The sequence below is a fragment of the Sinocyclocheilus rhinocerous genome, unplaced genomic scaffold, assembly GCF_001515625.1.
Source record: "Sinocyclocheilus rhinocerous isolate Xijiao unplaced genomic scaffold, SAMN03320098_v1.1 scaffold705, whole genome shotgun sequence".
Classification (NCBI taxonomy): Eukaryota; Metazoa; Chordata; class Actinopteri; order Cypriniformes; family Cyprinidae; genus Sinocyclocheilus; species Sinocyclocheilus rhinocerous.
The window spans coordinates 1434270-1462156 of record NW_015630576.1 but is presented as its reverse complement, the minus strand read 5'-3'; the positions used below and the strand labels follow the sequence as shown (position 1 = coordinate 1462156).

At 37.5% G+C, this 27887-nt stretch overlaps 2 protein-coding genes across 9 annotated transcripts in view; one reads left to right on the top strand and one right to left on the bottom strand.

Moving 5' to 3' along the window:
• Positions 1-12957, bottom strand: part of LOC107740642 (uncharacterized) — an 18923-nt gene extending 5966 nt beyond the window's left edge. For 2 of the 5 annotated variants that reach the window (XM_016553133.1, XM_016553135.1), the window contains exons 1-2: positions 1055-1105; positions 721-931 (exon numbers count right to left, since the gene is read on the bottom strand). In XM_016553133.1, coding sequence (XP_016408619.1) covers positions 721-806 — 86 coding nt within the window. In that variant the 5' untranslated portion in view covers positions 807-931; positions 1055-1105. Of the gene's footprint in view, positions 1-720; positions 932-1054; positions 1106-12863 lie in introns of those variants that run through there. The other 3 variants (XR_001640103.1, XR_001640102.1, XM_016553134.1) reach the window with 2 other exon arrangements.
• On the top strand, positions 639-27887 carry LOC107740641 (rho GTPase-activating protein 27-like). Of its 4 annotated transcripts, none has more exons than XM_016553129.1 (20): positions 639-760; positions 1107-1475; positions 8074-8977; positions 18684-19160; positions 19317-19529; positions 20240-20320; positions 20491-20604; positions 20984-21070; positions 21477-21536; positions 22305-22378; positions 22866-22953; positions 23194-23295; positions 23976-24074; positions 24156-24243; positions 24335-24457; positions 24625-24723; positions 24799-24876; positions 25370-25504; positions 26207-26312; positions 26511-27887. In XM_016553129.1, exons 3-20 carry the CDS (start codon positions 8141-8143, stop codon positions 26683-26685), a joined length of 3036 nt encoding a protein of 1011 aa, XP_016408615.1. In that variant the 5' UTR covers positions 639-760; positions 1107-1475; positions 8074-8140; the 3' UTR covers positions 26686-27887. The 4 variants fall into 4 exon arrangements, with proteins under 4 accessions (XP_016408615.1, XP_016408618.1, XP_016408617.1 ...); XM_016553131.1 differs by having other exon boundaries at positions 640-760; positions 21477-21539; positions 22314-22378; XM_016553132.1 differs by lacking the exon at positions 21477-21536 and having other exon boundaries at positions 22314-22378.

The following is a 27887-nucleotide window of genomic DNA, read 5'->3' as shown; positions in this document are numbered from 1 at the left end:
CATCATTTTGAACCAAGAAATCAGAGGAAACTATAGCAAGCATAGCCGTTGATGTAGCATTCGACACACTCCATGTTTACAACCATGCTAAATGCACCATGTGACGTTAAACTGTCCATTATGTGTGCACTAAACGATGAGTAACTAGAACATTATTTTATGACCTAACTGCAGCTGATTCATCTCTTTATCCTAAAAATAATAATGTAATGTAATATTAATTTTTTATTCCAGGACAGCATTCCAAGAGCATGCCCAAATGGAACATCACTGAAAGTACAGAGTCCAAAAGCATCAGTAAATCTTCTCTTGCCCCACCCAGAAAACATGCTTGCTTTTTTTCTTGGGGTGGGGCATGTTGTCCTGCTCACAAATCTGAGGGTGATTACTAACCTCTTGGTTCCTGTTTAACCCTCAGTGCTCAGTACGAGATTTCTTAGTAATTATATTCAGTGGTAGTTCAGTTTTGTGCAGCCTAAAAGTGATCAGAGGTTGTGCAAACTGGAAGGGAGGGAAGAAACCACCAGAGCCCAAATGGGTGTGAATCAACCACTGGGTGTTATTCATAGAAACTGCATGGAGAGCTCTTGCAATATAGTTGATGTTTTTCATTCAGTGGCGCACGAGACTAAAGGGAATCTCTCTGAGATTTAGGCTAGCCTAAAGATACCCTTTTACTGCTCACTAGGACCGGAAAGATGTCAAGAAATGTGTACTCACGTGAGTGAACAGCGATGAAAGCAGAACTTTCTTTTTGCAGGTGAGAAAACTATTTGCAAGTTCCTGTCAGTTGTAGTCTCAATCATGTGTTCCTATCTGCTGGTTTTGTTCATTGATTTCACCCACCAACTTTCCGGTGACCTGATTTGTTGATGAGGCGCAACACAGCTTGAACCACATGGTAACATTGCAGAAAATGAGACAGATGCACCTATTTGATAAGGAACATCATCTTGTCAGAGTTAACATAGCAATGCTTTATTGCTTTTGTGGAATAGCAATTGGTTAATAATTTTGTGAGTTTTTTCTTCCTAATGATTCAGTTGAACCATACCCTCATCTCTCTTTCTCTCTCTCTTCCTGTTGCTAACTGTCTCACTCTTCAGAAGCTGTGATGTGTGTGCTGGAACAGGAAATGAATGCAGACAGAGGAGGCAGGCAAGCTGAAACTGGCACAAAGCTCTAGCGTGTATACACACCCGCCCACAATACATACACACACACACACACGGACACACACTGGCCCTGAGCAACAACTGTCAGAGCTGGAACTTTGAACTATAGGTGGAACGACAGAGCGGTGGTGGCGAAAGACTGAAGCCTGTCTAAGACATTAGGCGGACTGAGGAAGGAAAAGAGATTTTAAAGAAAAAAGAAGACCAACAGGAGACGGATCTTTCAAATGTAACTTGAAGAAGAAGAAGAGAGAGAAACAAAGGTGTGGAGAAGATGGTGTGCCGATCCTGCCTCAGCAGGTAAACTTCTTCTAATTTCTGAGTACTAATTAGGTTACTTGAGTTGTACATGATATTCATTCTGTCTTGAGATACTTTGCATTTTATTTTTAGCCTTGTGACTTTTCCTTAAAGTTAGAGAGACCTCGAACAGCTACCTTCCTTTTTCCTGTCGTGTTGCATGACAAATGGCTATCTGTACACATAAATAGCAGCTTGTTGCTGTTTACAAAGAAAAGGCGAAGTGAGCCATCTTACACTGTGATGTGAGACCAGTAAATCAGTGCATACTGTAAGATTTTTTTGTCACTTTATGTTTGAGTTTTGTTATGCGCTGATGTCAGAAATTGATCACCACTATCACCGTGAAATGACGATTTAAGATATTGTGATGCCAGTATTCAGCTTTATATGCTCAATGGAACCTGTGAAGAAAGATAAGAATCATTTTGTATGCATGCTTAATCTATTTTAAGTGTGTACAAACAAGGTATTCCCTTTGAGAGGATATGTTTTAGACATTTTTTGTTGTTGTTGTGTAAACTGCACAGTGAGTAAGAGTGCTCTTTCTGCATTCCTGAGGTGACTGGGCTGGTGGGTGTGGGTGTGGAGGAAAACTGGAACACCGCAGATCTGGTACAGCTATCCGAGTACACTGCACATTCAGAGGAGAATCTAATTTCTCCCTCAGGTCTTCGCTTTGCGCACATCTCAGAATAACCCTTCTGACTTTCTGAGGCCATTGCTTTGTGTGGGTTAGAATCTGAAAGCACAGCAGGTTTTGTTTGGACATTTTAACTGTACACATCTGAGATTGGCCAACTGGTTAACTTTAGAAAATTCTGTCATTTACTCACCGATCTTCCTTTCATGGGACACAAAAGGTGATGTGAGACAGAATGTCCAGGCTTTTCTTTTCCTTACAACAACAGCAGATAGATTAGTAGCCCAAATAGATTGAAAAAGCATTGTAAAAGTAGTCCAGTACATATGAATTATTCACTATATTCCAAGTCTTCTGAAATTTTACTAGCTATACATGAATCGACCAAAAAATAAAGGTTCCTTATTGGCATCAATAGTCCCATGAAGAACCTTTAACATCCATGTAACCTTTTCAATGCACAAAAGGTTCTTTAGATTATTTGAATTTTCTTCACACTAAGAAAATTTTGTGGGAACCTAAAATGGTTCTTCTAAGGCATCACTGCAAAATCCCCTTTTTGGAACCTTTATTTTTAAGTGAAAAGTTGTTTGTTGCTGAATATCTCCTCGGCTTTCATCTTGTTGATTTCCATCACGTTTTATGCAGACAATGAAGTTGGAGATCACTGACATCAAACCTGGTGCATGTTTGAATGCCCACATGCACAAATTAGATTCGATCATTTTCAACAAAAAACAAGTTAAGGCTGGAATACACTACACGACTTTTAAAATCGGAACAGATTTTAAAACGTTAGGCAACGCCGACTTTGTAAATAGTCAGAGAGGAAAACTGGCCATGAGAATCATTCACTACCAGACTTTAAAGTCCTTCCGATCACAACAAACTCACACAGAAATGTGCGCAATGTTGCTAGGCGACACGTGACTAATGAAAACGTTTTCTGAAATCGTCTGAAAATATCAAACATGTTTAAAATCCTCAGACTGGATGGAATCAGACTTGGACGTTAAAAAACTATGTGACCATCATACACGACATGACTTTCTATGTAATCTGTCAACTCAAATCTGCAGACTGGCTCTGATTTTCTGCAACTAGTGTCAACTTATCCAAACTGTAAATTGGGTGAAAATGGGGGCAAAAGGTGCGCTGCACCAATATACCCAAACTCGCTAGTTCAAACTTATGCACCCTCCAGAAGCTTGCCTTGTGGTGCCATGCAAAGAGGCACAAAACGGACCTTTTCCTGGACTTTTCCCAGCTGCTCTTAAAAATGAAGGTGCTTCATGATGCCATAGAAGAACCTTTTTGTCTAAATTGTTCCATAAAGAACATTTAACATCTGAAGAACCTCTTTGTTTCACAAAAGGTTCTTTGTGGCGAAAGAAGGTTCTTCAGATTATAAAAAGGTAATGAAGAGATGACTTTGACTGAATGGTTCTTTGTGGAACCAAAAATGGTTCTTCTATGGCATCGCTGTGAAGAACCTTTTAAGCACCTTTATTTTTAAGAGTGTGGTGGAATTACCTGCCTATCTCAATTCGAGCAGCTGAGTCTTTAGCCATTAAAAAAAAAAAAACCCGTCTAAAGACACATCTTTTTCTCCAGCACTTGACCAATTAATAGGCACTTAATAGACCAATTAATAGACCAATAGGCCCTTGCCTATTCTATTCTATTCTAAATAAAAAACCCTAGCTGTGTACTGTGCTAGACTAACTGAGACTTGTCACAGCACTTGTGTAGTGTATGTGTATATTCCAGCCAGTCTGTACATCCCACAAATCGTTAACTATATGGTTGAACAATTCTTTTAACATTGCATATGTAACAAGGAAAAGGAAGGGAAAACCCTTTTTAACATAGAATTTCCTGTTCTTGTATTTCTTTGTTCTGTATACCTGACAGGCTATGAAAGACATACAAAGACTATTCAAAACATAATAGGGATGCTGAAGACCTTGGGCTGACTACATGTGACAGGAGATAATATGAAGTGGTTAGGACAGCCCTAAATCTAATTCTAAAAATGACCCCGCCGTGAACATCCTGTAAGAGAACCAGACAGCACAGCAAGGTCAAAGCAAGCCAGGCTAGAGAAAAACAAGGAGTTTCCGTGTTTAAACAGTGTCTAAATGGGAACGGCCTCCTCCAATTGTTCTACGCTAACAGCCGTTTTCAACTGGAAGGACACCCCCTCCCCCCCGAATACAGCTTGAGCAGATTCCAAGGTGATTTCTTTTTAAACTCCTCCAACATGATGAATCACGCATTGATGTTTCTCTCATTTTTGCTCCGCTGCTGTTCAACTCCTGGCTCAAAAGTTGTCAAACAGGTTCTGGCTCCCCATTTCAAAGCTGAACTGTTTGTGAAATACATTAAGTAACCAGTCTGAGATCGAAGTTGACATACAGTAACTGCAAATCAGTATGGAGAAGATGTGTTCTCGGAATCAAATGTATAACGGTGATTTTGGCCACTTCCTTCTTGGATTATGCAATGTCCTCCCCTTTGGTAGACCACAAGGCCTCCTTTCGATCCATTTGAAGCGAGAAGGTGGTCTGGCCTTCTGTTTACTTCCCCATTTAAGAAAAGACTGCGGTGTTTGTCTACAAACTCTCTTGGTAAGATGTGCAAGGGTGGTGTTTCTTCGTCTCGTCTGACTCTCAGGAGACTTGTCTTGACTTGTTAAAAAACAGCAGCTGATGTTGTTTTGGCAAGAGGCTGATAAAGTCTACTACAGACTACATAGATTTTTCTCCTTTCATATGGCTAAGAGCCAAACTTGATTTTGCCTAATTTTTTCATTGTAAGGCAATCGATTTCCAGTTTCCAATGGTGTGATGCAGGATCTGTTAAACTAGTTATTATCTTTCTGTGACACATAAATGACAAATCAGTTCGTAAAATATAATTGTTTAAATTTACATTATAGTGGCTGTAAGGGAGCAAACTGCTCACATAAAGACTAAAGAGTATTTTACATAGTATCTAACAAATGAACTTTTGAGAGTTTCTTGGACATTGTAAATTTGAAAAATTGGCTTCCTTTTAATTCATGAGTTGGAATATGAACTGAACTGTCCCATATGAAGTTGGAATTTGAATGATGAAATGCATAAACTAAATACAAATGTATCCATCACAAACATTATAGCTTTTTAAACAAAAAAAACCCCTAAAAACTTTAAAATCCCAACTACTTCTATCTGTCACTCACTCTCATAAGATAAAGACATCTGGGGCTTCATTTATCAACAGATGTGTGCATAATGAGTGCATAAGAACAATTTCATGCAAAGTGTACCAACTTGTACTTATACGTTGGAATGTGTGTAAATATAAGCACAACTCTGAACATGCTTACGCAGAGAATCTAGTGGTAGAATGGTGATACTACAAAAAGAAAGTGCAGCTGCGTGTTTCCTGTGTCCTTTAATTGCAAATACTCAGTTTATAAATTCATAGTTCAAGCTAGACATTTGCATAATTGGTGTAAAAAGCAATAAAAGACACACTGCAAAAAAAAGGCTTATTTTGTCATTTCTAGTCAAAATATCTAAAAAAAAAAATTCTTAAATCAAGATGCATTTACTAGATAAGCAAAGAGAAATAAGATATTTAGTCTTGTTTCCTGGGGAAAAAAAATCTAAATGAAGTGAATTTTGCTTAAAACAAGTCAAATCCTCTTAAAACAAGATTATTTTTCTTAACCCACAGGCAGATACGTAATTTTACTTATTTTAAGCAAAATGCACTTAATTTAGATTTTTTTTCCCACAATACTAAATTTGCAAAATCTTTTTGCTTATATAGTAAATGCATCTTGATTTAAGAATTTTTATATATTTTAACTAGAAACAAGACAAAAATACTAAGTAAGATAGGCCTTTTTTTGTTTTTTTGTTTTTTTTTTGTCGTGCAGCTGGGAAGTCATTTGAAATGTAGCTATAGTGTCATGGCTGATCTCGCTTTGCTGGAAGATTCGGCAAACCATGCGCTGTGCAGAGAACGCGTTTTCAAAGAGCGCGCTGATCTGTTTATTGAGAGCACAGAATGTCTTCTCAGAAAATATAGAACCTTTTCTACGCATTGTTGATAAATGAGGGCCCAGGTCTGACAAGAAATTCTTGAGAGACGCCCTTTTACTGTTAGCTTACATCTATGTTAAGTGATTAAACAAAAGCAAATACTCAATGTATTTAATACATGATTTGTATAATATTAAAATAATTATTTACAAACCATTTATATAGGTCTATTTGTGACCCAATAGTGTCTGAAATGCTGCTTATCTGTTGAAAGAGCCACGGAGCATATGCATCTAGTACATGGAATCAGTGCTGTGACTAGACATAAAAGAACTGCATTTAAGATCCTTGGAGAATTGTTTGATTGAAGAAGCAAGCTTGCTTTGATTTGACACAGCTTCAAACAACTACTACACACGGGATGTTTAAAAGGAACACGGCACATTGGGGTTGAGGGACTTGACATCTTAGCATGACAAGAAGCTCCTGACCAAGTTCTGAAGTTTCACATTTATTTATACAACCAAGTATAAACTTATATGATCACAGATATAACCGGAACACACACATCTCAAATCAGTAGAAAGCTAATTTTTGTTGCTGACAGTGCAGCATGTCTTCCTTTCTCTCTCTCTTTGTATTAGACATGCAAGAGGAAGGAAGTCTTTTCAAAACAGCCACCATGAAAACCAGACTTTTAAAAAGATCAAGTGAAATAGTGGTCATCAGATAATAAAAAACAAAGGTGCAGCAATGTAATATTTACATTAGAACTGACACAATGCGTCACATCTCCAGTGCTTTGGCAATCAGATCAATCAATGTTCTTTAAAATGTCAGTGACATAATATCCTTTGTGTCTATATCTCAGATATTTTTACATAAATTGCTGGCAGCTGATTCCAAATAGCACTTTGATTACTGACACTATGCTGTTATCTGTCTTTCGTATTACAGTCAACTTACTTTCCTTTACAGGCAGTAGTCAAACCACATTCAAAAGATTACCAAGTGATAGAGGTCGCTGAGCAAACATTAAACCGCTGTTGCGTCAAGGGTGAATCTCTTTAAGTACTTTGAGTACTCTGTAAACAGATAAACTGGCAATTAATATAATCCTTTAGACACATATACATTATATAGATGTAATACTATTAATTCATGTAATACTAATAAGTTAAAATCTATATAAAATGAATTAAAATGAATGTAATTATAATGCGATATGAATTACTATTACATTCCAAAAAAGGTGCTCTGATCTTTCTTGAGAGTCTGTGGAGGTCATGCTTGATTGGTTGCTTCAGGTCACTGATCAGAACTGGGGCATTTAACCTCAGCTATTGGTCCATATCAGCACACTATATCACAGTTGCCTGCCTTAATTCTCTTAGGTTAAACATCAGCTGTTGACAAAAGGTGTAGGTTAGAGATCTCCACTGTTGACTTAAAATGAATGTGGTACCGATGCAATGAAATACTGTGCTTGATTAGAATTAGCAGTGACTTCACCGTGGCAATACAATTTTGCAACAGACCGTTTTAATTTTTTATATATCTTTTTTTGGACAGTCCTATGGTGAAAAGTTTTTAAAAAACAGTACCGTTTCTTTGTATTTGTGAATTTTACTAGCAATTTCTAGTGTACTTTGTTTCTACTATGTATGACAGTTCATACAACTTTAGATATACCATTGTGCAAGGAGCAGCACAATCTCATTTTGATAGAATCAGGCTTGTTGGGCAAAGTCTGAATAGCTGGACCTGTAGAAAGTTCAGCCAAAGTGCTGTTGTTTTTGTATTTATACAGCAGGTGCCCTTTGCTCATGACTCAAATGTGAGGCAGCAAATAAACAGTAATCCGTGTCTTCAGCTCAAATTGCTTTTTATAATCCTCTCATTTGTTTTCTACCCACAGGAGGGCCTTACCTGAGCCTTGATTCCAGCTTGATTCCCTCAAGGGGTGAATAGGTGAGACGGGTAAGATGACATCCTTAAACAGTCTGGGCCTTGTACTGGTAGAGTTTGAATATGAATACGAGGGCCGGGATGGTCACATGGTGTCCATTAAACCCAACGAGCGCTACATCCTTCTGGCCAAAACAAACGATCACTGGTGGCATGTTTGCAAAGATGAACAAGCCAAGCCATTTTATATCCCTGCTAAATATGTCAAGGAGCTTCCAACCAACATCCCTTCACCTCTAGACTTCAGCGAGCCTCCAGGCCCCGCTGTGAAGCCTGTGGTGCCTGACCTCACAGAGGCCCGCAAATCCGATGAGGTGACAATTAGACTTCGCTCCAAAGGGAATTACCACAAGACAGAAAACCGCATGTCTACATTTGGAGTTCCTTTGGATTTACACGAGCCCCCTTCTTACAAACATGGCGGACCTTCAGACTCCCTCATCTCCCTGAACATGATCTCTGCCTCAGACTCATCGCATCAGAAGAAGAGGATGAGTCAAGCAACCAATCTGCTGTTCGGCTCTTGCATTGAAACGGTGCCTGATAAGTTTCGAGTGCCTAGCTTCAGCCCAGCTGACCCTCTCCATAAACCTATCCCTGTCAAACCTGTGGAGCTCCCCATCATCAAGAACCTAAACGAGACCAAACCTCACAGGAAGTCTCCCGAGCTGGAATCCCCAATAGAGCCAGAAAGTGAAACCTCTAGCTCAGAACCACTGCCATCACCAGACTCTGAGAATATTTATGAATCCATATCGGATCTGAATCTGGACCTGTCGACACTGACAGACAAAACACCTGCTGGATTGCCAAACCCTCAGACCAACACATCATGCTCTGCTCCAACAATAAAGGTACAGTTTTAGCTATATGAGAATGCCTTTTAAATTCTTATTCCTTTCCAGAATTTTAAGGCAGCAAATAGAATAGAAGCAGAATGTAAATTAATTTGACTGCAACAAGTGTAATTCTTAAAGGGATAGTTCACCCTAAAATGAAAATTACCCCATGATTTACTCACCCTCAAGCCATCCTAGGTGTATATGACTTTCTTCTTTCAGATGAATACAACTGGAGTTATATAAAAAAATGTCCTGGCTCTTCCAAACTTTAGAATGGCAGTGAATGGGGGGTTGAGATTTTGAAGTCCAACAAAAGGTGCATAAATCCATCATAAAAAGTGCTCCACGTGGCTCCAGGAGGTTAATAAAGGCCTTCTGAAGCGTAGCGATGCATTTTTGTTAGAAACTTTATAAACCGTAATCTCTAGCTTCCATAACTGTTGTATGTACGTTCACTAGAAAGTGGCGTTCCAGCAGATGACGTAGGACGTAGGCGAATGTGATGACGAATGCGGAAGCGCAGTGGACAGAGCAAAACAAAACACCGGTCACAAATTAGAAGTACAAAACGAGGATTTGTAAAGGCTGGAGGATTTTGATATAATACAAGAGGAGACTGGTTTTCCTTTGTTGTGAACAAAACTTGGTTCTCGCGAGACTAGCATATTCTCACCAGAGCTTATGCTACGCCTACGTCCTACATCATCTGCTGGCGCCACTCTATTGTGTACATGAGTACTACAGATAGCAGAAACTAGAATTTATGGTTTATAAAGTTTTAAATATGGATATTTTTCTTTCACATATACATCGATTCACTTCAGGAGGCCTTTATTAATGCCCCGGTGCTGTGTGGAATGCTTTTTATGATGGATGGATGCACTTCATTGGAATTTTAAAATCTCGACCACCGTTCACTGCCATTATAAAAGCTTGGAAGAACCAGGACTTCTTTTAAAAAAAGAAATAACTCCGATTGTATTCGTCTGAAAGAAGAAAGTCATATACACCTAGGATGACTTGAGGTTGAGTAAATCATGGGGTAATTTTCATTTTTGGGTGAACGATCCCTTTAACTAGAAAAGTCAAACTTTGAATGAACAAAGTTAAAGAGTCTTGAGGGTTTGAAGACCATGCATGCCTTACAGATTACAGTCTTACAGGATCTGCTGATGCAAACAAGAATGCTTGTTTTCGAATCCTCTTTGAAGCATTGGTTTCTCTTTCAAAATTTCACTGTTAACGGTTCCTTAAACCATACTGACCTATTTCTGTACAGACACAACCAATACTGATGCCGAAAGATGTGATAAATCATTTAAACCCAGTTACATCATTGCCTTTCACATACACTGTAATGTTAAAATTTGTCTTCTGTCTTGGACAGAGAAAAGTATGAAAGTTAGCTAGAATGGAATATCATCATACTACAGACATTTGCAGTCTGCTTATATACAAAGGAAGTTCTGTATTGGATTAAATAATGACTTTTGACATTTAAACTTTGTGTATTTTTGACACGTATATTATCTCCGCTTGGCAGGATTGGTAAACAACAGGGCATAAAATCCTTATGAGGGAAAGCAGTAGAACAGGAAGTGTGTATCAAAGGAAATGTTTGGGCATTTTATCAAAGTGGGCCACCAGGAGGCAATGTTGGCATGGTAAATCAAAGCAAAGCAGTACGTTTTTCGTAAAGAACTGAGATTCACTATAAACGAACTTGCACCCATTATCAGATCTTCTACTTTCACTAACAGAATTTACAGCAGCCATGATCTTGATGTGATCAGGTCACCATCAATGTGGCATTTTGTTCACTTAAGAAGTAGTTACTCAGCTGTTTTTGGAGCCACATGAAATTAAGCACTGGAAACAATGGGAAATAAAGGAGAGCCGCTTACGTGACATCAGAACAGGACATTACAGCTTTTCCTACAGCAAGGGAAGGATAAAGTGTGTGTTTTAGCCTATGAAAGACATCTAGAACTCTCATCCTATAAAAACCATGTGTACCAACATAACAGCCTGTTAGCCACTACCCTGCAAACTGACAAACTGTAGGCCTATCCAAAGAAAACATAAAAATCTAGTTTTATTTGCATTCACTATGTTTGTAATGCACTTGCCTGCTTACAGGTTAACAGGGCGCCCATCCCTTTTTCTTGTGTGTGTGAACAAATTTTAGAGGTTTGGACACACTGTGCCACAGAGTTCAATTAATAAAAGCTACAGGGCATGTCACAACAGGGTTAGGTTTTCTTTTGTGTCAACTGTCTCTTAAAGAATACAAAATAGAAATGCATCTCACTTCTAGTAGCAGGCAATGTTTTCAATCAAATTCAAACCTGAAATATAATATGAGACTACATTTTATAATTGTGTTATTTGTTTCAGAATACATTTGGGGTGGTAGAGAGAAAAAAAACGTATTATTTGGCTTTTTGCATGTAAACTTCAAAGTGGAACATGTTAATCTCCTGGGACACTGTTGGGATCTGAGTCAGGCTTGGTGTTGAAGCTGCAAGGCTACTATTGTTGGCACAGATGTTTTAGCTTTCAAAAACAGTACATGATCCTGAAGCTTGAAATTCGTCAGAAAGCCAGGGAGAAGGAGATAAATACTGAGTATGAAAGAAAGAAAGCGAGCGAGAGAGGGGGTTTTATTGTTATTTTCAAATTGTCCCATTCTCTACTACATTGGTAATTTAAATTGTCATAAAGCCACTGAAACATTGAAACTTTGTGGGAGGAGAGAGACAGATGGAGAGCGAGAGTGAAAGAGAGATGTTTGGCCTACCTTTTTTTTTTTTTTTTACAGAAATAGCTTTCTATAGAAAAATGATTAAATATAAAATATTCATTTTCATTTCAGTTTCATAACAGAATTCCAGAATTTGTACAAAATTCCAGGGAATCTAGTAGTTCGTTCTCATGTTCTCAGTTGCTCTAAACATTTCAAAGCATTTTAAGTTATAGCGGACAAAGCCTCTCTTAAAGTTTCACTGAAACATGATGTTTTCCAACAACATATTATTTTGTCTTTTGTTTAAATATCACAAGAAATGGATGAACGCAGTGAGTGTCAGTATGCTTAATTGCTCCTAACTCTCTAACCCTTTGCAGATCTTATGAGAATCAGTTCAGTTCCACTCTTGTTTGGGAATAGCTAGGAATTTGTTTGGAAATGAAGGGGAGAGGCGCAGTGGGAGTGGAGCTCTCAGTGCACCTGTATCGGGTTTCAGAGCCAATTGTTAGACTGTCTACATCAGTTGCAGACAAATGTTTCTCACAAAACCAGCACTGTATTAAACTTCAAATATATCTGAAAGTCCTCAGATGACTTCATGCTGCTACATAGTTTACAGAGGCTATAATTCACGAGAATGAACTCAATTCTGATATTAAGGGAGTCACCGATTTACCGAGTCACTATTATATGCCTATAAGCTATTGTAATTGTACCTCTATTTGTCTACTGGCAACAACGAAGAAAGAGAACATATGACAGCTGGTCCAATCCTGCTAAAATGCCTCTCAGCCACTGGCACGTTTACAAAACAAAGGAGGAGTTCTTCCTGAAGGCCTCCAAATCTCATTTCAGTGCTTTAAACCCAAACAAGTTCAGAACAACTCCCACCCTACCCACACATAGGCACTGTGCGAATACAAGCCAACCGTGTCGTGTCCTCTGCCTCGTCCCTGAGCGTGACAGATGGCCGGAATAGGCTACTGTTAAGAGCTAAATGCAGGAATAAACTTACAAAGGATACACCACTTTCGGTTTACACCGCAAATACTCTTCGTATTAGTCCTTGTGAACCATAAAACGCCGTGCGTTTGGGAAAGAAAGAGTTAAAATAAAGAAAGCAAGGTGGGTCGCCGCTCCCTAGTTTACCTGCACAAGCGCCACTTCAGAGTGGCGGACTCGACTCTCTTCTGATCTGGGGAGGAACAGGTGAGATTCATCTGAGACGCCCAGCGGAAATCAAATACAGGTATTATTGCGAATACACATATTTTTATTACTTGGCTCTCGACGCGATAAAGGCAGAACTCTTCTTATTCTTCTATTGACTTTTTATGGCGGTTAAGGCAGAACTCAACCGAATCGCTCGGTTTTTAGAAGGCTTTCATGATTATAATAAGAGCGTTTGCTATCCACGACTTTGAGCGCGAATAGTCTGTGTTTATGGGAAATTATAAATAAATTCAGTTTTATTTGTATTGCGCTTTTCACAGTATTGTTTCTAAGCAGCTTTGATGCCCTTATACCTACACCTTTGGTTACTTGCGTTTGTGAAGTAGGCTATAACACTGCTTTAAAAAACGAGCTTAAACTAGTCTAAACTGTTTTCACTGATCTACCTTATTTAAGCTGATCTCCCAAAATTGCTAGGAGATCAGCAAACCAGCTGTTTTTCCCTCTTAAATTAAAAATGTACAGCTCTTTATATAGAAATATAAAGTAGATTTCATGTCCACGCCTTGTTTTACCATTAAGTCAAGGTTCATTAGGCCTATTGCTGTTAAATGATTGCCATGCAGCCTATTTACTGTATGTTTTTATTAGACAGGATAATCAGTTAGCATATTCATTATAAATAGCCAACTAAAACAATATTCAAACTAAAACTGTTAAATTCCAGGTTGAGATTTATATTTTTGTGTAAAATAATATTGGGTTTTAATTTATCATTTAAATATTGATATTTAAAGAAACCTTAAGTGGTCACGGAAAAGATTGAGAGCTTTTGTAGACAGAACATTTTATTATTGTGCTTTACCTTTGAGGTAAATCTATCATTTAACTGATTAATTTGTGCATCAAATTATTCAAGACAGTCTGTTTTGACCTCAGTGGGGTGGAGCTGTTTTGAACAGACAAGGCCACTTGCTTTCTGAATTGCTTAGACCTGTGTGAATAAGGATTTCATCGATTGATTAAATTGCATGCAGACTGTTTAATTATTGCTTATTATGGCCTTCTAATTATTTCTTTGCACTTTTTGTGATTTACATTTCAAATTGTTAAATTCTGCAGCCTCTTTTAGATATGGATATTTTGCGGTTACAACATGAGCAAGCCAAAACCTCTGAGATGCATGCAGATGTTTAAATTTAGCATGGTACCCACAAAACTTTAGATAATATTTTGATCTGCGATCAACCTTTGAATGAAGCAGTGGGATTTATTTTGTGACTAATATTTGTGCCATCTGGTTTAATACAAATTATTTTACTTTTAATCAGACACATGTATTTATTCAGATATACTTTTAATCAGACCTAAGTGAACAGCAATGAGGAAATCTTTTAAATCGTTTAAAGTACTTTGTTTGTGAACACTGGTATAAGTGTTCCTGGTTTCTGTTATTGCTGTTACATAAGGAAGAACTGTCTGTAAACTCAGTGATCAAGAATGGGGTCAAAATACTCTGGAATGTCACGCCATAAGACTATTTTGAGACTATGGGCGACGTAAATAATTTACCAAACAACATAGTGTGCATTGATTTTTGGCAGTTTACTGTAGTTCGTGGGTTTAAATGAAAAATATTTGAATTGCCTGAGGGATTTTGATTATTTCAAAATCAAAGTGTTAGAAATTATTTTTCTCTAAAACATGAACTCAACACTGAAATTTGGTTAATTTGTTGGGCCTTCTTGAACCCTGCAACACTTTTTTGGTCTGTGTGTCAGTGTGTTAAGTTGAAACAAGATGGCATGAAACGCAGATGCAGTTTCCTTGACACCAGTGCTGGTAGAGTGTTCTGCTTTTTCAATAAAAATACCAGAGTACATTTACATTGCTTGCCTGTGCAACACACCCAGCCTAGATATCCCAGATATGGCTCGGATCCCTCATTTAGTGTAAGTCTATGGGATGTTTTGGGACATTTTGCCATTAATTGGCCAAAAATTATTTGCATAGATAGCACACCTCTCCTCAACAAGCCAAACTATTTGAGGTTTGAGCTGAGCTACATGATGCCAGAGTTTAATAACTAGATTTGGGGGTTTAGAAACATCCCTAAAATATGAGCAATAACAATAGTTTGTGAGCTGAGCTAAATTGTACCTGTTGTCATTGTTTTTAAACCTGCCCATTCTAATTGCAATGCTGGAAAAAAAGGTCTGATCCATTAACACATTTCTGTGAAATACAGATCAGCACACAGGGTCACCTTTAAAGTGAAATCAGGTGCGTTTCTAAAAGAGCTTTTGAGGTTTTATTTGAATGACAAAGCTTTGGCCTTTAATCTAGACTTACCGCTTGATTTGGTTACACTAGAATCCCGTCTCACCCAGTTCTTCGCACATAGCTTGTTCAGCAGGAAAGAGGAATTAAGGGGAGAGACGAAATTTGTGATTTCAGTTTGCAAGCACTACTTCCCTTATTGGGATGATGGGACTTTGCATACACTAAAGGATATTACTTTAAGCATGGCTTTGATTTTACTTCAAATTCTTGTTTGTTGTCCATGTAGCCTTTTTGACAGATCGCAGGATGTTTACCAAGCCAATAATTATGTTTGTTTATTTTAATTAGCATTACTCCACCTCAAGAGGAAATGATAGTTTAACATGAGTCCCTCCACCCACAGCAGTTAGTTTGTGTTCCCAGTTGAGGTTTCTGTGTTTGTATGTGCGCACATACATGTCTGTTGGACCCTCAGGAGATCCCCTTTAGCTTTCCTGTCAATTAATCTGATGTGCCCCTCCACTAAAGCCGGATGTTTTTTTGTAAATTCCCAATTTCTGTGAATCCCTACTTACTGTATATCAGCTGGTACTGTACTGTTAACCAGAAGCTGTGTTGTAGTTCAGCAGAAAAGCGTTTCCAGATCTTCTGGTGTTTTGAAACTCTCGCTCCTTTCAGGTGGGACCATATGTGGTCAGAACACAATAGTTGAGTTTTGATCTGGTCTTGTTTTTTTTTATGATAGTAGCTTTATTTTGCTGACTGCTCGGATGGAAGTAAAAGAGGTGATCCTTAAGGCTTGCCATACGCTTATGCCAAGGCTGCAGACCTTTCTGAGGTTTCGTAAGGTAAGCGGTAAACAAGGTAGCTTTGTGAGACTGAGAGGGTAGGTTTGTGGGAATGCTGTGACAGATACGCAGATAGGATATCGTGCTTGTCAGACTACCCTGCTATTGTTCGCTTAAAAGAAACGGTTGTTTACCCAACAATTTTCTACTCCAAGTTTGTTTTTGCTAGTTAAGAAGTGACACAGGGTCAGATGGTTTACCTTTGTTTTGCAGTCTTGAACTGAATCCATCAACAAATTGTAATTGTTAATGGGTCATTCGTGTTTATAGATCCTGTATAAGAGATCGCGATTAATCGCATGAAAAATAAAAGTTTTTGTTTACATAATATATGTGTGTGTGTGTACTGTGTATATTTATTTTATATATAAATACACACACATACAGTATATATTTTCAGATTATTTACATATATTTATATTCATATAATTTATAGCAAAACGGTGCACACCGGTTTGAGCTTGAACTTGCCCCAGTTTTCTTCTCAGTGTTGCCATACTTCCCCTTGAAACAAGAAGTTGGAGCAGGACATAAGCCTATTAAAAGTCAGAATACTTTACAAATATTGAACAAAAAAATTAATAAATTAATAAAGAAACCAAAGACACATCAACAAACAATTTGCTAGTTGTTTAAAGGCAGGTCATATTTCAAACTTGGGGGGAGGGGCTCTCTTTCAATTTTATTGGACAAAAAATTAAGAGTGCGGGATGATGTCATCAATATGTTTGTCAACTTTTAAGTTGACTAATAAGTACACTCAAAAAAATGCTGGGTTGTTTCAACCCAACTTTGGGCCAAATATGGACTAACCCAACTTTTGGGTTAAAATTTTAATAAAACATTTTTATGTAAATGTATTTTTCTTAAATATATACATTACATGCATGTGTGTGTATTTATATATACATAAATACACAGTACACTACACACACATATATAAACAAAACTTTTATTTTGGATGCAATTAATGGCGATTAATCGTTTGACAGCACTACTTTATACTAATTAAAAGATTAATACATAGATTATTTGTACTTTGTCAAACTGCATGAGTTTAGTGAACAAAAAGCTCAAATGTGATTAAAAATGCTGTGTTCATTTACAGCACTTGAACACACATTATCATAATTTATATATTTACACAGAGACAATGTTTTTAAACTTAAAATAAACTTGTAAAATCAAGTTGTTCTGTTTGCTGCATTGTAAACTGACATAGTTTATTAATTTTATATTATTTTGATGCACTTGGGTTCTTTTTTAGCTGACGTATATATCAGATTATTGTGATACTCCAGCAGGCCGTACATTTTGCAAGTGGTCCACACTCCAGCGTTATGTGTGTATCAAGCTCCTCTCAAATGTACATCGTGCAGCGGAAACCTCTGCCCGTTGTTATGTTTTGATCTTGGCTTCCCTTCCCCAGAGAGTGTGCTGTGGAAAACACATTATCTGGATGCTTCCTCATTTTGGAAGAACATGGTATCCAGAGAAACTTTCACTTGGACTAAACAAACACAGGTTTTCATTAGGATGGCCTGTTGTTGATGTTTTTCCGACCTCACATTGTGGTTTTCAATGAGCTTTCCACAGGTGTGCAGCAGGGCTCCAGTCTACGTCTTGCCAGCTTTTTGCTATGATGCCATGATAGTTCTAACACAAATGAAAATGATGTCACCAACTCACCCTCATGATGGTTGAAACACTAACTATGCCTTTTTTTAACTAGAGGACTGGAGTTAGCTAGCAGAATGTCCAAGCTGCTCTTTTTTACACAAATGGTGACTTTGACTGTCAAGTGTACAGTACATACTCTTAAGCTGTCCATACAACTCTGTATTCTTATATAATTCTAAAAATGTTTTAAACAGCATGAGGTGATTTATTGGTTTGTAATGTTTTGGGCAAACGTTCCAATTAAGTGCAGAGGTCTGTTCTAGTTTATTAAAATTCCACTGAAGAACTCTATAACGGGAAAAAGAGTGAAGGCCTGAAGATGAAAGCTGGCAAGATATTTGATTCCACATAAACGGCCTTGTGTTTTCCTGAATCGAGGGAGCGGTTCCAGCAGGATTTTCTTCCCATAGCTCTTTGATTTCATCAGGTTTCTATAGACCTTTGTTCAGATGAATAATGGAAGTTCTTGCATGGGACATAGACAGATACACTCCTCATGCCAGTGCCATGTTCCGTGTGATGTGATCTGTTCAATTGTATGTGTCCATAAAAGCTTAATATTTACTTTTTTCAATACTTACTTACACAACAGAATTCCAGAAGTCCAATGAAATGTAAAGTGCAATGCTTTCAGTATTTGCTACGAAGTACATTTGGTTGAACTAGTCAAACATAAGTCGGCACATGATTATTTTAGATCTCTAAACCTTACAAAGTAGCACATAGGACCTTTTTCTGACAGAAAGGACTATTTTGATTTGAATAATTTTTGACATTTCCGTTCTAATTCAGTCAAACAAGAGAAATTTCATTTAATTTGATTATGATATACAGTACTTGATAAATACTTCAAGTACTTAAATTTACTTTGTTTTGACCTTGATGGTCATCAGATGATGCTGATGATTTTTCATCTTTAGATTAAATTTAGTCCTGTAGAAGCTGCCATTATACTCAAAACATCATCGTTCTTCTCTCTCATCAGACAGAGAATGACCCAACCACAGCTGTGTATGCCAACATTACTGACCTGAAGAAGACCATTCCTCGCCCTTCAAACTCCTCTACTTCAACTTGCTCGTCGCCCGGCATCACCCTCAGTCCTGCTCCGGACTCCGCCTCCCCTCCCAACTCAGCCGGATGGCAGGTTCATACTGACCACGACAGCGGTAAGGAGTACTACTACCACCCTGCCACAGGACAGAGCAGTTGGTCTGATCCCCGTAGCCCCCCAGCAGGAGCAGGTATGGAGTCTGTGACCTCCCCCATACCTGTGTCCACCCCGTCCTCAGCACACTCGCTGGGCTCTGACTGGGAGCAGCTTTTGGATGAGACCACTGGGAGACATTATTATTATAATTATGCTTTGAAGCAAACCTCTTGGACTGCCCCGGAGCCATCGGAACCACCTCCGTCCTCTACAGATAAGGCACACAGTCATGGCAAGGAGCCAAACGGGCCGGTAAGATTCTGCCTCTCCATCTGCTCTACCATTTATGATTAGTAAGATTATTTTAAAGAAATGTAATTATTTTATTCTACAAGAATGCAAAAAATTGATCCAAACTGGCAGTAAAGATTTCTGTCCCTGTTTTTTGTTCACTTTTTGCTTCCGCAGCCACCTATTCCAGAGGAGGACTACCCAATGAATCAGCGTGAGGATTCCCATATTTCTCTTCAGCTCCCTAAGGATTTTCAATTGCCCCAAATCAAGCTTGCCGTCATCCCTAGGGCTGTTGTGGACATGCATAAAGACGTCCCTGTGGGCTGGGCTCACTCTGTAGGGGCCGATGGAAAATCTGTCTACACAAATGAACTCACACATGAACAGGTCATGAGAGTTCATCACAACACACACACACACACGCACATAAGGCTGGGAGTGCTCATGAATGTACTACAATGATCATACACTATGTAGACTTGGGGAAAAAATACTAAAGAGACTCTTGGTTTAGGTCCCAAAACCAGTGGAATCCTGAATGATAATTTTTTTAAAGCAATACATTTATTAATATATGTAAGAGCTCTTTTTGATTTCATTTATAAGATATCAAAGAAGATTTAGCAGATTTATAGCTATTGGTTTAGTATGTATTAGCGTACCCCCTGCTGGTGACTTTATGATACCGCAACTGTGCTCATTGCAAAAAACTGAGGACGTTGTTTATTAATCAGATCAGCTCCATACAGAATCTGCAGACATTTTCCAATTTGTTTGCACTAATTTTAATAGACAATCATTGGGGATGATATTAAACATGTTTAAAATGGAGCTGGGGTTGCTATTTTCTTATTGGAAGCTAAAAGTGAAATCAAAATAGCCCGCATATTTAATAAATAAACATGCTAGGGGCAAGGAATGTGTTGATCTTTGGGAAAGATTTGTCAAATAGTTCTCTAGTGGGTCTATATCTCCACATTGCATATGCTCAAATATATACTTTTATTTTAATGTAAATAATTTCAGAGCCAAATCTTCTTTAAAATAAGTCGCTTAATAAATAAACCAAAACTAATATTTTTGTCTCCCAATCGCAGTGGATCCAGTCTAAGGATGACAAAGGGAAGATGTATTACTACTTAAAAGATGGGTCTAAATGTCAGTGGACCCTTCCAGAGGTCTGTATAGGATTTTCTTTGGACATTCAAGTTTCTGTATTTCATTCTGTTTTTGTGTGGGTTTTTTTTTTTTTTTTGTCAAATAAAAACATTTTTATATTCTTTACAAATGCATATCTCACCCTGAACTCTGTATGAACTCATAAGACCTTTATTGACTCTGTGTAAAGGCTTCAGTCCCGCCTGGCCAGCCGATCAATGGAAATGGAACAGACCAAGATGGAACAGCTCAACCTGTTATGAACTGGAGACAATCCCAGTTCACCGTATCTCAGGAAGACCTGGTGAGTTTCAGGACACTCTTAACCTGGATCTGTTCACTCATATAATTTAAGATATACACAGTTGTTTGACTTTTTTTTTTTTAAATCCTGTCCTTTGTAACTCATTAACCTTTATCTGACTTGTGAACCTTTATAGAGGTCAGAGACAGCTAGACATAAACCAAAAGGTTTCTTCACAGTTTCAGCAAATTGTGTGAGGGATGCCCTCTCACTGTTCTCTCTCATGTGAGACATTTCATTCTCAGCTATTTTCGCAGCTTACATCAGTGACCACAACAGGAAGGAAGGAAACATCTGGTACCTGATCTGACACACCACCGCACCATTTTCCACCAGCTAATATTCATTTATTTCTCTTTCTCTCGTTTTCCTCCTGCAGAAATTTTCCCCCTCACACAGGCGGATCGCCTCTGACAATGCCAGTGATGCATCCAGTTCAGGGAATTCACCAGAATCACAGCATAACGTATGTAACATGACCTCTGTTATTTCCAGCCCTCAGTGGAGCTTTTAACTCATGTCATTTAGTTCACCAAAACTCATTCATGTGTAACGGTCTCATTCTTACTGCATTGTCATTTAGCTCTCATTCATGTCAAGTTCCCCTAATGGAATGCTTTTGCATGCATGATCTAAAACTAATTATAAACCATTGTTTAAGGCCATGCTAATAAAAAAAGATGTTTTAAGTCTCAAGTAAACGATTTCCTGCCATTATCAGGTTTGTATAATGTGCTTTAGTTGTCAGTGTTTTTATGTAAAAATAAACTAATTGTTGATCAAAAATATGCAATATAATGTGATTTGCTCTACAAAAAGGAAAAGAAGTCCAAGATTTAGTGAGAACCCAAGATTTTGTTCCCTTTCTCAAGGATAAAAAGTTAAGGCGGCGGAGGAACCTGTCCAGTCACAGCACAGATTCACATTCTCATCATGTGCGTCCTGAGCTTGTTTATTGGGCCTGTTAAGTTGTCTGCATTGGGGTCCAAAACTAACATGTCGTGCATTAGATGAAAACTAACATCACTGCTTGTTGTCCAGTGGCTGGAAAATAGTTTTGCTTCATTTTAAAATGTGTCTTTCGTTAGTAGCTGTAGATAGTGTTGTTTTGTGGCATGCTGTTGCGTCGTTGTTCATTTAACATGCTACCAACAGACCTGCACTAACACTTTTTTTTAAATTATTATTATTATTTTTTTTTTTTTGGTTGCACTCACATCACACACAGTTTTCTGAAATTTACATGTGCGTCCTGAGCTTGTTTATTGGGCCTGTTAAGTTGTCTGCATTGGGGTCCAAAACTAACATGTCGTGCATTAGATGAAAACTAACATCACTGCTTGTTGTCCAGTGGCTGGAAAATAGTTTTGCTTCATTTTAAAATGTGTCTTTCGTTAGTAGCTGTAGATAGTGTTGTTTTGTGGCATGCTGTTGCATCGTTGTTCATTTAACATGCTACCAACAGACCTGCACTAACACTTTTTTTTTAATTATTATTATTATTATTATTTTTTTTGGTTGCACTCACATCACACACAGTTTTCTGAAATTTAGCTCTTATTTGTTTGTCATTATGAAATGGGCAAATAGTATATTTTTAACATTCACAAAGAGCTTTTTTGTTTGTCCTTCATTTGATGTGCGTTTTTTTTTTTTGTAATAAATCCGATCCCTCTAACAAACAACCCCTTGTCTTTTGCATTCATCAGTCATCACTGGAGAAGGCTGGGATTCTCAACAAGACCAAAGTGGCTGAGAATGGAAAAAGGCTGAGGTGGGGCCTTAAATTAAAAGAGTTTATCTGTGGTTAAACAGTACAGTCATACTTCAAGTATTAAAATGTGAAAACTACTGTGTGGTTGTGTTTTTACTGCAGGGATTCCCAAACTTTCTTGTCAACCCCCTGAGATTTATGTAAATATATTAATAATGTCACATTCTTCAACATGCAGGAAAACAAATAAAATATTAAATTTTTTATTTAGTTGAATGACATTGCATTTCATTTTTTTCTATTTGTTTTTATTTTACTTTTCCATTTTAATGATTAATTATTAGCTTTTCAATCAACTCACAACTGCAGTTACCTTGAAAGCCCTGGTCTGGGAAACTTGCACTTTTAGCTAATGGTAGTTTATATAAAGATTCCCCTTTATATATTCCTCAGATGCTGAGAATAGAGTATGATTAGACAGATCTTTGATCTTTAAAGTGTTTTACCATGTGTCTCTGCTCTGAAATGGCTGTTGCTGTCTTTGCAGGAAGAACTGGGCGCAGTCGTGGACTGTTCTCCATGATGGCATACTCACTTTCCACAAAGACCCTAAATTTACACCTGCTGGGATGTCTGTAAGTTTACTTAATCTGTTTACTATGTAATTTGGGATGCACAACAGATCAGTAACGTATCAGTATTAGACTTTGTTTTAAATGTATCATATTAGTCGATATTGGATATATACTGTTTATTGGTTATCGGCACCCCTAGTTGGTCTGGTACAACATGGATTTTGAGAAATCACATACAGTAGCACCTACTAAAGAGAACCAATTTAAAATAAACTGATTGCCTTTGGTTGACTCCTGCAGACCAAGAGCAATCAGATCGTCCCAGAGTACACAGTGGAACTGAAAGGAGCGACTTTATCATGGGCGTCTAAAGAAAAGTCAAGCAAGAAGAATGTTCTAGAGGTGAGCACTGTGACTCAGGACAGTCTTTCCTGTTCATAGCTTGTGCAAAATAAATAAACAAAGGACTGCATCCTGTGAAATTTATTACACATTTCTTTTCCACAAATTAAGACTGAATTTGTTTCTCTGAATTCAAATATGTTCCATTGTGACCGGTTTAGTCATTGGCAAGTGTGACTGGTGACCTTTGTTTTGGCAATAAAACACAAATGCTGCCAGAACTCTTGCACTATTAGTAACATGTGTTGCAGTTAAGGGAGTGGTGAAGCTGAGAAGTATGTTATCTTGTGCATGAATATTTTAAAGGGGTCCTATTATGCTCTTTTACAAAGTCTTGATTTTGTTTTGGGGGTGTACTAGAACAGGCTATCATACTAGTTTGTTCGAAAAACACATTATTTTTCACAGAAAAGTGATTTCTGTTAAATAAAATATCTCCTTCTGAAGTGGACTTTGAGCTTTGTAACTTTGCAGATCTTTTTTATGCTCAAACAGCAACATAGACTAAATAAAGTTGAAAAAGTGAAAAAGCATAATAGGACCCCTTTAAAATGTATTACCTTGACATGGATTGACACCAGTAATTGTGGGCTTTTGCCCTCAGAGATTTTCTTGTCAGCATATATCAGTCCATATTTTTGAATAATAAAGCCTGTAACACTGTCCATGTCTCTGAGCAGCTCAAGACACGTCACGGCTCTGAGTATCTGATACAGTATGACACAGACAGCATCATACACGACTGGCACAAGATCATTCTGGACACCATCAGACTGCTGGTGAGTGCCACAAACAGTGTAACAGGAAAACACAAAATCCCGTCATGTTTGCTCTTAAAATGATGTTGTGATCTTTCACAGCAGGACCATGGCCATTACTCGGAGGATGAAGCAGAAGATATCCCAGAAAAATCTCCATTGCCTGCAGATAAAGAGAGGAAGAGTGAATGTCAGTAACTGAATCAGATGCACATCAAGCACATTGCTGTTATTAATCATTTAATTCAGCATCTTTGTATTTTTAAATATTCTTCTTACAGCAACAAGACTGAGTTCTTCTAGTAGCATAGACATTGAACAGGGCCGTGTTCGCACCAAGCTACGCAAGTTCCTCCAGCGGCGGCCCACCCTGCAGTCAGTCAAAGAGAAGGGCTACATTAAAGGTTAGTATTGACTTTTGCCTCTTTTAACATGAGCTTAATTAATGTCGCTGACTGTGATTAAATGCAGTCTATAAATATTGAAGACTCACTTTCAAAGTCTCATGGACTTGTCCTTATCCCATGTTCACAGTAAATCGTTTTAATTTTCAGTTTCTCTTTGTTTACAGAGAATGTGTTTGGCTGCCACCTAGACACCCTCTGTCATCGGGAAAACACAACTGTGCCCAAGTTTATGGAAAAATGCATCAGATCTGTTGAGAAAAGGGGTAAGCGTTCATTTTGGTGTCTGTTTGCAAGTTCATTAGTGAGAAAAGTTATCTAAAGTGTCAGATTCTGTGTAGGTCTGAAAATAGATGGACTCTACAGAGTGAGCGGGAACCTGGCTGTCATCCAGAAGCTGCGATATAAAGCTGATCATGGTAAACAAGAGCTAGACACATCATCACAATGACTTTAACTGTGTTTTCAACCCTTGAACTGTATACATCCACCATTTAGGTTTATAGAATGCTGGAAATAAATGCATTTACAATGGTAACAATCTGCCAAAACACCTTAATTACTGCAGTTATAGTTAAGGATTTTGTTCGGAATGTTAATAGATGTTTTAAAAACTTCTCATGAGGAGGAATTTTTAGAACTTTAGAAAATTATCAGAGGTCAAATTGAAAGAGCTTGTATAGTTTTTCTTACAATGCTGTAAAAGTATGTTTTTTTTTATCGTAAATAGCTATAAACATAATATAAATAATGTTAATAAAAATGGTTGCTGCTGTAAAATCACAAATTCGTGTGGAAACTCCTTAAACAGTTAAGTTTTCAGAATGTATGTATTTATTTATTATAGCAGTGGTGGATAAACAATACTGTATTATTGACTATATAAAACTGTATATTCCTTTCTTTCTGTAGAAGAGAATCTGGATCTGGAGGATGGGCAGTGGGAAGAGATCCATGTGATCACAGGAGCTTTGAAGCTTTTCCTGCGTGAACTTCCTGAGCCTCTTTTCCCCTTCAGCTTTTTTGATTGGTTCATCGCCGCCATTCGTGAGTGTTACTGTCCTATTTTAGAGAAGAAAAAAAATCAATGTTTGTTTTTTTTAGTTCACCCAAAAATTAAAATGTTGTTATTATTTTCTCACTCTTAAGTTGTTCCAAACCTGTATGAGTTTCTTTCTTCTGTTGAACACAAATGAAGATATTTTGAAGAATGTTGGTAACCAAACAGTTGCTAGTAGCCATTGATTTCCGTTTAATCATTTCCATTTCCATTTATATTTTTTTCAATGGCTAACAGCAACTTTGTTTACTAACATTCTTCAAATTATCTTCTTATGTGTTTAATATAAGAAAGAAACTCATACAGGTTTGGAACAACTCGAGAGTGAGTAAATGATGACATCTTCATTTTTGGGTGAACTATCCCTTTAAGTTTTGACACATGATATATACATAAAAAAAGCTTTTATTTCATAAAGAGCTAGATATTAAAAGTAATATATTTTTGACATGAGAACTATTGATGTATATTTACTTTGACAGCAATTAGATTTGGTTATGATTATTTTCCTAAATGATGCAATGCATCATGAACTCTGAAATGAATGATTCATGATTCCACTTGACTCTATTTGATTATTATGGAAACTGTAGGGAGTATCTACAAAAACAATACACTATGTTTAATTTCCAAGACCAAAACCTCATTCATGCATGTTTAAGAGCTCAAGAATTGTATTTGTTTTCTAGAAATGAGTGACTACAGCCAGAAAGTCTCATATATTCGAGATCTAGTGAGAAACCTGCCTTTGCCCAACCATGACACCATGGAGGTTCTCTTCAGACATCTTCGCAAGTATGGACCTATTTTTCATTCCGTTTCAATGTAGTACGTCAGTAGTATGATGACCCTCTTTGTTTTATTTTGTTACTTCCATTTGCCTTGGGTATTAACAGTGATCAGATCATTCGAGAAAAACTGTAGAAGTACTAAATGCATCCTCAGTCTATTTACTGAAAAGCGGTTCTGAGTATACACCCATCTGTCCCACAGAGTGATTGAGCATGGTGAGCTGAACCGCATGTCTGTCCAAAGTATGGCCATCGTGTTCGGTCCAACGTTGCTGAGACCACAGGAGGAGTCCAACATCACCATGCACATGGTCTTCCAGAATCAGATCGTGGAGCTCATTCTCAACGAGTTCAATGAGCTCTTCCAAACCAAATGAAATCACCCAATGGAAAGCAAGAGAAAACACCCATCAGCACCATCTTCTCATATTCCCAAGTGAACAAGGTGACCGACTGTTTTCTGTCTACTGATTGGATATTGACTGTCCCAGTCAATCAAAGCCAAAATATCACAACAAATAAGTGCATTGCGAAACCTCGAAACTGCCTTGTTCTTTAATGCAATCTGTGTTTTTGGTACTGCCGAAATCAAGAGAGCAAGAAGCCGAAGGGATCATCTGCCGATATGATCAAACAGATCTAATAAAGAAAGAAAATGTCTAGTTTGTCAAAATGTTATGTTCGAGATGACAGTCGTGGAGTCCTTAATAATAAATAACTTACAACAATTGCTTTAAAGGTATTATACATACAGCGCACATACTTGTACATGTTACTGAATAATATACTGTATATTATTGCTACTCACCAAAAACTGTTCCTGTGGAACAACAACACTTTTCAGTTAGCCAAACAGCTTTTTCCTTTGAGTTTTCTGTGCAAATGTTGTATGAACAAGTAAATATACTCGACAAAGGTATGGATATTTGGTTGATTTGTAATTTTTCTCTGAACAAAGATCTTGATGGTGACACCTGGATTTAATGTGTGCTTAATCACCAATATGGTGCAGTACTGGTTAAACCTTATTGTTCAGGAGGCTGAGAAAAAGGTGTTTAATTAATCAACTGTATGACTAACATTTTTTACTGTCTTTAGTCTCTAAGATGAAATATTGTTATAAAATGCAGACAGGACATTGCACAGAAGTATGAAAATGAATATAATGAACAATAGAACATTTAGCAGTAACGTATGGATGTGCATTGCGTGTTAAAAACGAACTCTGTGGATATAGACTAAACTGTACATATTTTAAATATGTTGTTTATATAAAAATATGGTTAAGAAATAATTGGCAATTTCATTTTATTACAGAGATAAATATTCTGTAAATAAAACAGATAGACCATATTTAATGTTATGCAAATATGTGCATAGTTTTTACACTGGGAATTACAGAATTCTAGGAAATGGAAATAACAATTTTTTTTTTAGTATTATAAGAGTGCATATATACAGTCATTTTGTCAGATAAAAAGTGTGTACATCAATTTAAAATAGAGAATAGATATTACCACTGGACTATAGATCAATGCAATGTGAGAAATTATAAATAAATACGGTGCCTTCATTTTCA